We start from the raw sequence: 15,131 nt of genomic DNA on the forward strand, positions 1-15,131 counted from the left end.
TAGTCGAGAATTGCTTCGGATCGGAAGGAGCATTAAATAATATTATCTTTTCTTTGCAGCTTGCGTAGCCACCTGTTGCAGTGTTCACTAAAGCAAATGCGGCCCATCGCTGCAGTTTACCGATCACGCCTGCGCTGCCCCAGCGCAGGCGTAAAATCGCAACCAGCTTGCTTAAAGAGCTACCACGATGCCGCTGGAGACGACGCAAGAAACAGTACATGCCATGCGAACGCCGTGTGTGACACAAACGAGACGTGCGATTTCATCTGATTGCTACCACCTCAAAATGAGATGTTTCGTGTATGTTTTTGTTTCTTCCGGCGAAATTTCACCGCTAGGCCGGGCTGACGCCGCGATCAGCGGCCCGGTACGCAGGAGCGTAGCTGGTACTTTATCTGTGGTCGCTCGTGCCGTGTGCATCGCCCATGCTGTGTCCCCGCCAATGTATCTTCCACCGTGCCTCCGTCCTGAATAACGATTTACATAAAAATGGAATTAAAAATAACTGTAAGAATATCGCAGATTTTGAGGTCATCTTTATGGCCACACTGCGGTCTTGTTAACTACGTTGGCGATTGGACGTTGTTCTACTCAACGATGAAAAAAAGTGACTGTTTTAAGCAAGTTCTTTTCTTAAAACTTGTTACACTGACCACGACGCCACCTCACCTTGACGCGATACTCGCTAAACGAACGAAAATAAAGATGACGCACGCAAGATTATCTGAATCAAATATATTCGAATAGTAACTTGTTGAACCACATCGAATAAAAAGAATGTGAGCATAAGTCTTTTGGCAAACTGCTGCGAATAAATAGTTTTTCTAAAGCTGTACATAGTAAATAAATATGTCCAGCTCACTTAGAAAGGGCAATTCCTTGAGCGTTCAAGTCTGTCCAACTATGTTGTTCGAATTCCACAACATATGCATTGCTATGTCATAAAGAAATGAAGTTGTGTGCATCACAGAAGAAAACGTTAGAACCTATTGATAACATCCCCACTGTGTGTTTTTCATTATCACAAAAATATATTAACATTATAAATATAAAATGTATATTTCATGATATTTGCGCATTGTTAATAACCTGCTCGATAACAACTAGGTTCTTGTCTATTTCCCCGTAGTGACTAAGCGCAATTATTTCAAGAGAGAACAGGCAAAGGAAAAAATATATGCTGGTCCGCAACTATAAAAGAATGCTGCTGTAGAGGTAAGCGTTTTACGAGCCAAAGAAATCACTAAAGCTCGCTATGCTTCAGCGCCAAGGGAGTCACTGAAACATTGAATAATGTCGCGCGTTTAGCTGTATGGCGTCTATTAAGGTGTTTCACTAAATCGACGTTTCACAATGGTTCTAGAATAGGGGTTGCATCTGCACATTTATTTAATAATATATCTATGTAAGTGCAAGATCAGAGTTTACGGGTGCATCACCCTAAAAAAGCAGTAAGCAACCGAAACAATCTATGTTAGTTTGTTTCCGGAAGGCATGGAGGAAACGGCCATGGCTACTTCAGTTCAAATAACTTTTCCAGAATAAATGCTCGCCTGCCATATTTTTGAACTTCCGAGACTTCAGAGTCCTACCTCGCATTTGTGTTGATTAGGTTACTCTATGTCCAGATTTCGACGTTCTGTTTTTTAAGGCTTTTGAACCAAAGTAATGAAGCTTAAATCAACGAGAAAAGCTTACCTAATCTGCAGATGACGAATATGGTTTGTTGTTTACTAAGTTTCACGGATGGCTTAGCAACAGAAGCTTGATTTGGGCGAGTTGGTTTTGCATACTTGAAGAAAAGAGCGCTACGAAGACACGGACTAAAAGAGGGACATGTACGACGGACAAGACGCTTAGCAAGGGCTTAGCAACGTCAATGTAGAATATTGCAGCGTGAGTGGACAATCGACGAAACCGTGCTGTGAATAATGAAATGCCACATCCCCATAACATAAAAATGTTAAAGGTTCAATTGTTTCAGGCTTTAATTTGTTATAACAACATCCCACTGAACTTTATTGCCTAATATTGTGTACTAAAGGAAACTGTTAAAAAAAAAGTCAGAATTGCCGTCTAGCTTCTCTATTAGCAGGTCAGAAGCTGAGAATGAAAATATGGAAGTCCATGTTGAATAGAAGCTTTTCGTTGCTTATGCGAGTGCCACTTCTGAAACACTAGATTGTATTATTAATGTTATTATTTGGTGTCGTTACGACAGTTTACATATCATGCTGCGAAAGCGTACCCTAGTTTCAGGTCAAAGGTATGATGAGTTACACGTTTACAATTACGTCGTTAAAGTTATGATGAGTGTTTTGGAATCGGCTTGCTTATTTCAAAAGCAGCTATATTTTCACACAGGTATAGACAGCATGTTCAACAGTCATGGCTGCAGAATTTCGCAGCCTCTCATAGCAGGAAAAATAAACTTTCATTCTGCGTGAAGGCAAAGGGATACGAAACGCCGCAGCTCGTGAAAATAGGTCATGCCCTTGGGTTCTTCATATTTTTTCTGTTGCATAAATGGGACTGCCTGAACGCATGCAGGTTCCTAAACAACTGTAAAACCATACGAGCGCATAAGAGAGCCGCAAATGTTAGTCGTCCTTGTATTTTTTATTTTATGCAGCATCAGGGTACATCACAAATGTGACTAACTGATTGTATTTATTCTTTATATAAATTTTAGCTATTCGCGTGCCATGCAAGTAACGTGAATTTACGCCCCAGTGAATTTTACGGCAGGTAGAATTCGCACAAAGGAATAAGCTTCGAATAACGAACACCTTTTTCAGGAAGCGTAGCAACAGAAAGTGGACCTGGAAAGCCCTAACGGTGAAACAAGAAATGAAATTGACTTCATACTTTCTGCTGATCCCAGCATAGTACAGGATATAGAAGTGATAGGTAGGGTAAAGTGCAGTGATCATAGGTTAGTGAGGGCTAGGATTCGCTTCAATTTGAAGAGAGAAAGAGCTAAATTGGTCAAGAAGAAACAGAACAACCTAGAAGCAGGCAAATTCAGGCTGGTAGTTGCAAACAAATATGCAGCCTTACAACAGAGAGATGATGATGACATAAAGCTAATGAATGAAATCGTAACTAGGTTCGCTTCAGAGGCAGCAATTGAAGTGTGAGGCAAGGCGCCAAGGTAAACAATAGGGAATCTCTCCCAGGTAACAATGCAGCTAATAAAGAAACGACAAAAAATTAGTGTCCAACTCAAGAGATAGGCTAGACTTCGCGGATCTGGCAAAACTGATCAACAAGGCGAAAATAAGGGATATTTGAAACTATAACGTGAGAAAGACTGAAGAAGCCCTAAAAATGGACGTAGCCTGAAATCAATAAGAAAGAAACTTGGCATAGGACAAACCAAGATGTATGCACTGAAAGATAAGCAGGGTTTTTTCAAGATATAGTAAAAGCAGCCGAAGAATTCTGTACAGACCTGTACAGTACCCAGATGAGTCAGGATACCTCAATTAGAAACATTAATGAACAGGATACAGGAACTGCTCCTATAACTAGCGATGAGGTCAGAAGGGCGTTGCAAGACATGAAACGCGGAAGAGCGGCAGGAGGAGATGGAATAACAGTCGATTTAATCAAAAATGCAGCAGAGATAATGATTGAAAAACCGGCGGCTGTTTATACGAAGTGTCTAGCGACTGCAAGGGTCCCGGAAAACTGGGAGAATGTAAATATTATACTAATTCACAAAAAGGGAGACGGTAAATAATTGGAGGACGCATAAGCTTCGCCTTCAAGAGTGGAACGCGATAGCGTTATCGCACACCGTTCGCACCGCCCACTCATTCGCTCGGCTTGCTCTTGAGTCACACAAAGACGAAACCTGCACCTGAGCAAGCGGAACGAACTAAAGAAGTCTGTGTCTCGGAGGGAGAAACGATCTACGCGCGTCAAACGTCGTGACCGGCACGAACAGCCGGGCCGTGACGCGCCATGAAGGCGGACGCGATCATGGGGCTGACGCCTCGATGGGATCGTCCTCTATCTCGCTTGGGAGCATCACGCAGATGCATGACTCCTCGCCAGCAGCACGGCACACATCGCAGGGCAGGCTTTCCCACCAGATGCGCTACGGCGCCGCGATCACGTTAGAGGCGACCGCATCGGACGCTGCACCTAGGAATCGCGCTGTGAGCAGAAAGAGAAGCCGCGTCGCGCGGGCGAGTGATGCGCCACCTGTCGGGGCAGCGCCGTACTTTGTGAGGAGGGGGTCTTCTGTATTTGCCGCAAGAGGGCTCTGCGTGCACGCCAAGCGCAGAAGAAATCTAGCGGACGTGTACTTCGGTACGCGTTTAACTGCGTCTTCTGCAATTTACATGCTCATAATTACCGATATACACCACGGTAGAACTTTCTACGGCACGTTTCTAAGGAAACACCAAATTCACTAGAGGCGCTGTTGTCCCGCTTTGAAGCATCGAACTCGTGACTGAGTCATTCTGCTTTTGGACGCCGTACAGTACGGACGCAGAATTGAGGGCTCCTCGAGAGCTGCGAAAGCGGCCGACGTTGGCCGTGGTACCCCGTGCTCTGCGTTGCCCAAAGATTACCGTGTCATCTTGACTTCGTTACCAACAGGTGAAGGACAAAGGCGCGCAGTTGTATTGCACTGCGACGTCACTGGAAGGCCTTATAGAATCGACGACTTCCGGAAGCCCTTGAAGGATGCTGGAGTAATTAAGCAAGTAGGTGAAATTGGTGCATACCAAATGTCGCACGTGTAGCTGCTGAACATGAAGAGAGATGAGGCAAAGCAGACGCTGCTAGACGCCGGACCGCTACTGGTGAAGAAGCGGCCATGCCTCGTCATTGATCCAGCGCGGCAAAAACTCAGGATTAAGCTACATTGGGTCGCGTTCGACGTCACCTCTGAGACCGTTCGACGAGCCTTCCGAGAGTATGGCGAGATAAAGTAAGTCATCAGTGATCGGTGGAAGGCCGAAGACTTTGAGGGCGCCGAGTCAACGACTCGTCTAGTGCGTCTTTTGCTGGTCGATGGTGTCACACCAGACCGCATCCCGCATCAGATGCGTCTTGGTAGCGGCACTGCGCTAGTGGGTGTGCCTGGACGTGCCCCGTTATGCCTTCGTTCTCACAATACTGGACACATCCTACGTGAATGCCGAGTGCCCAGGTGCGCTGCTTGGCGAGCGTTCGGACACGAGCAGGCTAATTGTACTCGCTCGTACGCCAGAGTTGCAAGCGTAGGCGGTGAAGCAGACCGGAGCGAGATGCTCATGGACGAAGAGGAAGCGGAAAGCGTGGCTGGGATGGTGGCGTCTATCAGCGACACGGCCGCAGTGGAGGCGCCCACCAGCTCTGCAGGTTCGCATAAGAACAAGGCGGCAGACGCTCGGGCAGGAGACGCCACTGTGAAAGACGCTTCAACAGGAAAGTGCGAAGAAGGTTCAGCAGAGCGCCCTTCTGAGACCCACTTTTATTGCGAAAGCAATACTGCTCGCACTTTCGGCCCATCGGTGGTCGTGGCGCCTCCTTACACAGCTGCGCGTCACGTGACCATGTGACGTCACGCCAGACCGAGAGACGGGGCCCCAGCTCGCGGCATCGATGGTGGAGGCGAAGCCTTGCGCGCCGCTGCTGCGGCGCTACCGAGATAGGGCGCTCGCTAGGAGGATAAATGGGCCTACAGCTCGGCTCCTCGCAGTGGTCGGCGCGCTGCCTTGCGCTATGTCGGATGATGTATAGCCATAAGTTTAACAAAGGGAAACCATGTCCACACCATCAGCCGAACCAAGGCGAAGCCAAGGGTATTGCTTTCGCAATCTTCCAGGCTTAACCAAGCTAAGCCTTCAGCCAATTTTTTAGGAAAGCAGCTGCCACTAAGTGCGTCCGGAAGTGGTGAGAAAACAGCTGAACTCAAGACCGCAGTAAACGAGGCCGTTGCGACGCTCGAAGAGAGTGATTCGACGGACGAGGCTGCAATGGACGCCAAGTCAACACCTACGAAGCGCCGACTCAACAAAGCAAGCACGGCTTCTCAAGAGACCCGGCTACGAGCAACGGAGAGGCGTGGGACCGAGCCTGGAACCAAAAATTGGAGGCTTATCAAGGTTAAGCCCAGTGAATGCGAAGCATGTTGCGTTGTCGTCAAGCCGCATATTGAGCGCGCCGCTTGGCTAGGCGTTCTTCGCGTTCTTCATCGGTTTCCGTAGCACGCTGCAGCCTTCGTTTTGCATTCCTATTATTAACGTCCTTAGCGTTTGGAGGCATGTTGACCGTATACACGCCCGGCGCAGTGACGCTGGCGCGGTTGCGGGCACAGAGACTGACGCGACGGCGGGCGCGCGCCGCTTCATCCGTCGCGTGACGTCACATATCACGTGATGCAGCGATGGTGGCACCGCCACCGCGTCGCGCGCGACGGCGCGAACCGAAGCGTGGAGGCCTCCGCCGGGCGACGTCCGACGGCACGATATGAGGCCCCATCTGCAGCCGGTGTGACGTCATCACGTGACGTCATGTCACGTGACCTACTTGAAGGTCACTTGAAGGTCAATGGTGGCCACCGCCGGGAGGCGACTGACGGCGCGATATGAGGTCCCATCTGCAGCCTGTGTGACGTCATCACGTGACGTCATGTCACGTGACCCCTCTTCAGGGTCAATGGTGGCCACCGCCGGGCGTCGCGCGAAGGCCCGAAACCTACGTTAATATGCTTCGCATAAAAAGCCTCGTGTGGCCACCAGCCATCAGCGGTCAGCGTCGCTTACACGCGGCGGCGGCAAGTCGACGCCCTGAGCGTCGACTGGACTGTGTGATGCTACAAGGCAAGGTCTATGAGGGGAGCGCCGTAGGCTCTGTCTGGTGTCACTTGCCAAAATGGAGTCCTTAGAGAGGTCGATAAATATTGCAACACTTAACGTCCGAGGGCTTAGTGCCAAGAGGCGGCAAAACCAACTTTACCGCCTCGTTACGGAGCACGATTTCGATATTGCAGCCATTCAGGAGAACAAACCAGAGAGAGAGGATCAGACAGAGCGTATGGTGCGTCCTTTCGCGAGACGCTATAACGTGTGTGTTGCGCATGCGGTGGGAAGGTCTTCGGGGTGAATTTTTTTAATTCGGCAGTCTTCGTGCTGTAGTGCAGTCGGTGACTACCTGTGAGTTAGGCCGTTTCATTGTATGTGACTTTTCCCTGTTAACAGAAAATTGGCGAGTAATGTGTCTTTATGCACCTACTCAGGCTCAAGAGCGAAAGCTTTTTTTGAAGAAATTCAGACGTACTTGAAATGCGAGCGTAGACTAATCCTGGCGGGAGATTTCAATTGTGTCTGTGCGGAACCTGACAAAACCAGTGGGAAACACAATGATGCAAGTACTGCTGTTTTTAAAGATTTCATTGCAGAATTTCATCTAGAAGGCGTGGGTGAATGTCTTTGCGGCGGAAAAGCGGTCACCTTTACCCACTTTCAGGGTGCGAGCCATGCTAGACTTGACAGAGTGTACGTGTCGGCTGAACTAATTCAGTCGTGTCGAGATTATCGAGTCGCACCTGTTGCGTTTAGTGATCATTGTTTGGTTTCTTTCCCTGTTCGAAAGGAAAAATCAAATAAAGAAATTTCCTGGGATCTCTGGAAATTTAATGCAAGCTTGCTGAAAGACGACGAGTTTTGTGAGCAGTTTCTCAAGGCTATAGATAAAACAACAACTCAAAACTTAGATAGTTGGGGACATAAATGGGAAGTTTGTAAGCAAACAAATAAATTGAAAGCACTTGAAAGGGCCAATGTTTTAAGTCACGTGAAAAAAGAACTAGAGTCCCGTCTTAGATGGAATCTGAAGCAAGTATTGGAAGCGGAAAGTATACAACCCAGCTATTTTTTAGAAGACATAAAAAGCATAAAGCAAAAACTTGAGCTGATAGACCAAGAGCGTTACAATGGAGCATTGATTCGAGCCAGAGCTGAAAAATGGTGCACAGGAGAAATGCACAGAATGTAACGTTGAGTGTAGTGACAACACTACAGTCGTCACATCATGTCTCAAATGGGTAGACGTAAATTAAAATAAAAGCGCAAAATGTAGGTAGGTCAAGTTTATCTCACGCCACGATGACAAGTACGTCACAAACCTTGTAGTACAACACGGTACAGGTAGCAAACCATGTGAGAACATCGAAACATCAGCAGCACACAAGTTGTTTTCACCACGGCACATAAAACTTGCAGTTACATTTACGTGACCATGCAAGAAAGTATGACTTTGACAGGTATGTCCGTTCCCTTGTCAGTGTTATGAGTCACTGACTAGAAGCATTTATTTATCGACAGCAATTGTAGTGCGATGCGAAACAGCAGGTGAACCATAATTGTAGAAAGGTGAGTGCGCTTGCCAGCTGTGATGAAACGTAAGTTACATACAACATGAATAATTGGCTCTACAATCTCACAGCACCCAGAACGTGTCACACCTGAAACTTATTCTTGCAACGACTCATTTGGAACGAAGACTAGAGGAAACCAATCACCGGCGTGGTGTAATGATGATGGCCGTTTTCATTTGTGAAACTATGCAACTTAAAGAGTGACTAGATTGGTGCTCTGAAAAAAGACCAAAATGTACTTGTTGCACCTTAGCCCCACTCTGCCGAAATGAAAATATCAAAGTGCAAGAACTATACGGTAACGCTTAATAATGAGGGCAGTAAGCTACAACACATATTGAAGCAACATAAATATCATAGTACAAAAACCATACACAGAAATCGACAACTATCTGTAATGATTCCAGTGTGAATGACTAGGCGCCTTTGAAGTTTGTAAAGAAAGAAAGCACGCTAACGTTGCAGCTGCATAAGCATAAATAGAAAGAGGCAAATACTACAAAACAAATATGAGTGCGCGCATTATGCCTTCGTCCAAAAAATCCTCATTTATTACTCATGCAAATAAGCTTGAACACTAGAGCTTAAACAATAAATAAATAACATAAACGGAACTCATGAAACACAATAAATGAATAAAATGATATTGAAAAAGAAAAAAGAAACGAAAAATTAATTTCTTTCTTGTTGCAGGTGCGCAGCGATGTCTTGGGCTATGGCGCGCACCTGCTCCAGGATCCCCTCCTGATCTGCTGCTGTCCTCTCTGCCGCGACAACGAGGCGGGTGGTAGATGCTTCGATCCTCCGCAGAACCTGGAATGAATAATCGTGGTGGAACTGTTCGCATGAGTTGCCGATTACTCGCCAGCAGCTCATGACTGGAAGTTGCTGTTGTCAAGAATTGCAACGTGCAGAACGATTCCCTCTATGTTGAAGAGCCAGTGGCCTGATGACATCCTTTGGCAGTGTCAAGCGTCATGTACAAGCTATGCCGTCTTCGTTTGGACAGACAAAGACCTGCTGGAACTACTCTTCCGTCATCTACTCGAATGCATGTCTCATCATCAAACAGCCCTTTACAGGGCTAACCAACCTTTTGCCCGTCGGCTGGTCGTTGGCAAGATACGATACCGAGCCCCCAATACAACGCATATTTCTTGTTTACATCGCAAGTTGGTTTGTTTTTCAGATTCATGATTTACTTATGATAACAGAGCGTAAAGAACATTTATGTCCTTCATGTAAAATTACAACAAAGGATCCACCAACCTGCAGCATCTCGTCGCCCTGTGCCACGCTGCGGGCGCCCTGCGACGACATGGTTTTGAGGGTATCCACCCGTCGCGGTCGCTGTCGACGTGGTGGCCTAACAGGGCGTTGCAACACGAAAAGCATACAGCATTTTCTACAATTGTACTGCATTTTGTGGTATGCATAAAAGTGGCTATGTCCATGTTATGGCTTATTGGGCTAGTACAATAAAATACGAGAGAGCGAGAAAGAAACGTTTATTATACGAAACAGTGTCCCGAGCGAGGACAGGTATCACCCTAAGGTGGGAAGGCTCCTTAGTCCAGGAACCCTCTGGCTTCGACTGCCCTCTTGGCCCTGGCGACGAGTTGTCGTTGGTCGTCCAGGTCCCAGAGGGTTAGCTTGGCCTCCCACGTTTCGAATAGGTCGTTTGCTTCTATTGCTCGTTTTGCGTGCGTCTCTGGTTGCATTTCGCTGCCTTCCTGCTACGGGCATTCCAGGAGTAAGTGTGCCAGAGTGTCGGGTACGTTGCAGAGTGGGCAGAGGTAGCCGTAGAGCGTCGGGTAGAGGCGATGCATTATCACTCTGTGTGTACGTATTACTTTGCAGGCGTCTGAGGATCCGGCTTTCTTCTCTGTCGAGTTAGGGTGCGGTGGAGGGTGCACTCGACGCTCGAGCCTGTAATTTTGCAATATGGCCGAATAGTTGGTGGGCACGGCCTCCGCCTCTTCTGTCGCGGGTCCGAGAGCGCGTGGGGAGAGGAGAGCCAGGCTGACATGCTCGCGGGTAGCGGCGTGGGCCGCTGCCCGCGCCGTCGGTGGTCCTGGTAATACGAGGCCGCTTGGACCGGCTGTAGCATGGCGGGGCACGCGGTGCGAAGCGGGGTGGGAGGTGGGGCAGGTTGCCTCAAAGCTTGCGCATACGACATACGGGAGCTGTCAGTTCTTAGCGGTCGAGCTTCTGTGTTGAAGGGTGGCTCTCTTAGCGCTTGCTGGACTTCGTCACGGAGAACGCTGGACAAGGAGTTGAGCGTCGGCTGTGAGGGTACCGACAGCTTCTGGAGTTCTTCGCGGATTACGGAACGAATGAGCTCTCGAAAGAAATCGACGTGGCCCCCGAGAGCTCCGAAGAAGTCCGTAGGTGAGGCAGCGTTCACTTGGCGTTCGTATGATGGTGCCCGCTGCCGAAGCGTCTGTTACATGGTGACGGCCTCAGAAAGAAATTCTGACACAGTCTTGGGAGGACTGCGCACGAGACCGCCGAACAGCTGCTCTTTCACTCCGCGCATCAGGTACCGCACCTTTTCTTCCGACATGCTGCGGTTGGCTCGTCGAAAGAGACGCGTCATGTCCTCGACATACATTGCGACACCTTCGTTCGGCATTTGTATACGGGACTGGCACGAGAGCTTATTTTTTTTACAGCTTGAGGATCAATAACTTACCAGGTGCAGCGGCCACCCTTTCTGTAAGTGACGCACCACGCGGTGGATTCTCTGCCGCTGTAAACACATTAAAAGTTTACGAACTGCACACACGTTTGGCGATAATTAAAACACTCATTCTTCTTCACGCCCGCAGCCTCGTCCGTCCCTTCCACGATTACTTCCGATTCCACTTCCATTGCGGTAGTGGGGACGTCAACCTGCTGGAAAGTGTCATAGGCGTGTCCCTTCACTACGTGGCTGAATTCGTTACAATGCCTATGTTACAAGTTTTCCTACTACACATTTGCGGAAATATTCTGTACTTATTGAGTGCTTAATGATCCCATGTATTACCATCCTCGCGCACTTCCCTGAAGGCATTTTCTGTCTGTGATGATCAATTAATCCGCCTTCTCGCGAAAGCGCAGGCAACTGAGATTCTATTTCATTAACCTACCTGTTTTTCCATTCTCTCCTACGCTATTTTCCTGTTCACCAACAGTGTCGCGTTCCGCTAAAAGTACCACTTACAGATAATGGCAGACTCTAAGCCGGCACCGTTCAGGAACTCATGATATTACGGCGGCACTGCGCTTACCTCTTGGTAGGGGAGGTCGGTGACGCCGTGTAAACGGAGCGTCCCGATAAACTGGAGGACTGGGCCACGGAAGCCGGGTAGCCCCCCCCCCCCCCCCCCCCTCCCTGCTGTGCTTCTGAAAATGCACGCCAATGTAAAAGGAGAAATGGCACTGACCATTCGACGGTCACTCACCTTTGCTCTTGGGCGATTGCGGCAGCGTCGTGGCGGGCCTCACACAGTTGTTTTCTCCACTACTCCTGCCATGCTTCTGTCGATTTCACGACAGGACCTTCTCTCTTGAGTGTGTCGGTCAGCTGCTGCCACAGCCGTCGGCGGTTGCCAACAGTGAAGCGCGGCCCCCGCTCGCTGGACCTTAAAGCCAGCTGGGGATGCTGCTCTATGAAAGCGACCTCCGTCTCCCCCTGTCTCACCGAAACACGCGGTCCCTTAACGTGTGCTACCACGTTTTGTGCCATGCTTCCCGCACGCAAGTGCTCGACTGAAGTAAGCGCTTGAAAATTCGCGCCGTTTGCTTGAAACGAGGTGGTGGCTAGCGAAACCACTAAACGTTTAACAATACTGTGACACCACCTAGCACCATTTGAAGACATTAACCGCAATATTTTGTTTCAGTCGTGCCGCATTCCAAATTGAATCTTTGAAAGGCAACACCAGCACATTTTCCTACTCAGTCATAATAGTAAAATAATTCTCAAAATGTTGGAAACGCGTCTCAATTTATTATATGGTCCCCAAGCAGACGTCAAAAGCGTGACGCAGGCTTCCACTTCGCTCATTGGCTGTTAGCTTCCTCTCATTCTCGCGAACACTGCGGACCGCCTATTTCGTGGCGTACAGAACGGACCACCTCCGTCCTATTTGGAACGCGTACAAGATCGCACCCTAAATTGAACAGGCCTCAGGCGTTGACACTAAGACTTGCAAGTCGGGACACACACTAGCCTCGCACTCTTTCACCCGGTCTATCCCGTAATTCAAAACGTCGAACACTTGCGCGCTTTGCTGAGACTTTGTCAATTTAAAATACATGCTCTAGCGGAGCCCCGCGTTACAGGACGACGAAGAGGTTACGTGGTCTAAGTGGGAGGCAGTTTATTTTTCATCTTGGATTACATATTTATATTACTTCTTGTGTTGGTTATTTATTAACAATTTCTTTTATTTATTCAATCATATTACCACCCGATTCGTGGCCTATCCCCCTTAGTGGGTTTGTGCCATTGATTGAGGCTTCATCATCATCATCACCACGCAGTCCCGATTTTGAAGCCCGACTGTGGCCAGTCGAACGGGACCGCTCCATGGCGGATAGGCTAGGCTTTTCTGTCCTGACGTGGCCGCCACCCGCTACACGCATGTGCACGTTCCTATGGACCTCAATAAATGTTTCCGTTCCATTCCATTCTTTTAAGCGGAAGCTTTACCTCGGGCCCAACTCTGATGCGGCGTATTCAAATAAAAGTAAAATGCAAAAACGCATTTCTTTGATGACCCCTGGACAGATTTTGATAAAATTTGTTGGATTTGAGAGAAAACGTTATATTCTAGTGACTGTTCGAAGCGAAATTGAGATTTAGGGCCCGAAGTTTGTAAAAAATTTAAACCCACGAAGTTTATAAATTAACAGCTATTCATCAAGAACCGATATCTCGGTTTTGTAAACGGCATCCATTAGATCATTCAAAGTGGACAAATTCGATTTGTCATTTCATATCTTACGTAAATTTGCTACGTTGTGTACAATGGTTCTGCGAAAGCTGCATTTCCGTATTACTGAAGTTTTTCAGGCTAATGTGCAACATATCAATTTTGTCCGCGTTGAATGTACTATCAAATGCGATTCACAGAATTGTGATACAATTTTTTCTTCCTGAGCTATAGAGTAGTAAACTTCGTAGTTTGCTTTCTGAAGATGTTTGATTTTTGCCATTTTTTTAATAATTGACGAAATAAGTAAAAAATTCGAAACTAACAGTCACTAGATCTTAACTTTTTATTTGAAATGCAGAAAACCTCGTCCAATTTCGTGCTGTGATTACCGAGAAACAAGAATTATACTTTTACAAGTATTTAGATAGGAGTACCCAAGCTAAAGCTTCCTCTTAATGTATTCTTCCTGTTCCCTTCCTCATTGCTACTTACCTAACAGAACTTAGTTCTGGTTTGACATTCCTGCCTTTGATTTTTGCGCTTTTCTCTTTGTCTTCGCCACTGTGCTACACTTACAAAAACTAAACACTACATACGACATAGGGTTTTCTTTGTGTACCAATCATTGCAGGGAGACACGGCTATCTTCATTCCTGCTTTGAACCGAATGACTTTGCCCAACAAAACGAACTTGAGCAGCGAAATGAATTATTTATTTCTACTTCAATTTCATCAGCGTGTATTTCAATATTTTCTTTACTCAGTTCCAACCTGAAGAATGCCTACAAGCTTCGGCACGGAAGTCCTTCCACAGGTCCATGAAGGAAGACGTCTTCTCCAGCTCAATAATTCTCGCTTCCATTCGTCGAAGTAATTCGGGTGTGAAGTACTCTTTCCAGCCACCAACCTTCGCGCTTCTGACGTAGGCGAACTGACTTTTGTTGCCAGCGTAGCCCTCCTTGCAAGTGACCTTCCCTCGCAACGGATTCAGTCTCAGCTCAGGGTGCCAATCGCTGCCGAGGTCAACCACCACTACGTTCCTCATATGGGCCGGCGTCGAGCTCTGAAGCAGCTTCTTCAGCAGCCCTTCGTCTTGTTCTAGGGCCCGTCCATAGCATTCACCCATGAAATACGCCAGCCTGAGTACGACGTCTCGAGTGTTTTTCTTGAGTGCCTCGTAGGTAAGGAATAGTAAGTTCGGCTGATTGCGCATCGCGTATCCCGCCGCAACATGCTCGAAGTAGTCGCCGTACCCAAAGTTTCCGCTGAGAAAAGCGTCTACAAATTCTTCGAAGGTGCCGTCCTGAAAATCATAGTAGCTTATTCTGGTCGCCATATTGTAGAACGACACGCACACGTCCCAAGGGTTGCGAGCCAAGTAAACGTACTTGCCTTCATCGTTGACACGTTCCATGGACAAGGGCAAATGCGTTGAAAATGATCTTAGTGGGTAGGGCGACTCCCAGTTTTTGATGTTCATATAGTCGATGAAACGCCAGCCGTCGCAGAATTCCCGGTAGTCATTCATTGGCTCGCCTCGCCTTAAAATCAGCTGGGTGATGTACTGAATCCAGTTGGTTCCACTCTTGGGGAACGTGCATTGCACGATATCTCCTTCTTTAGCGCGGAACTTCAAGTTTTCTCTGAAGGTATCGGGGTCTACATCGATGCACCTTGGCACACCGTCTATCATCTGAAAAGCTGGTGTTCGACGTTGCGTTGTCCTGATAGACATCTGGAAAACAGAGCATAATATATTTGCAGATGACAGGATGCAGCTTTTGATTCGCTGAAGTTATAGAGATAGTTAGTTGTAGAGGTTG

General features: G+C 47.6%; 1 protein-coding gene across 2 annotated transcripts in view; it reads right to left on the reverse strand.

Moving 5' to 3' along the window:
• Positions 1-13,999: 13,999 nt before the first annotated feature.
• LOC126524254 (3-alpha-hydroxysteroid sulfotransferase-like) overlaps positions 14,000-15,131 on the reverse strand; it is a 97,755-nt gene continuing 96,623 nt past the window's right edge. For both annotated transcript variants that reach the window (XM_050172583.2, XM_055067392.2), the window contains one exon: positions 14,000-15,043. In XM_050172583.2, the coding sequence (XP_050028540.2) occupies positions 14,069-15,043 (975 nt within the window). In that variant the 3' untranslated portion in view covers positions 14,000-14,068. The remainder of the gene's footprint in view (positions 15,044-15,131) is intronic.

This window comes from Dermacentor andersoni, chromosome 3 (assembly GCF_023375885.2).
Source record: "Dermacentor andersoni chromosome 3, qqDerAnde1_hic_scaffold, whole genome shotgun sequence".
NCBI lineage: Eukaryota > Metazoa > Arthropoda > Arachnida > Ixodida > Ixodidae > Dermacentor > Dermacentor andersoni.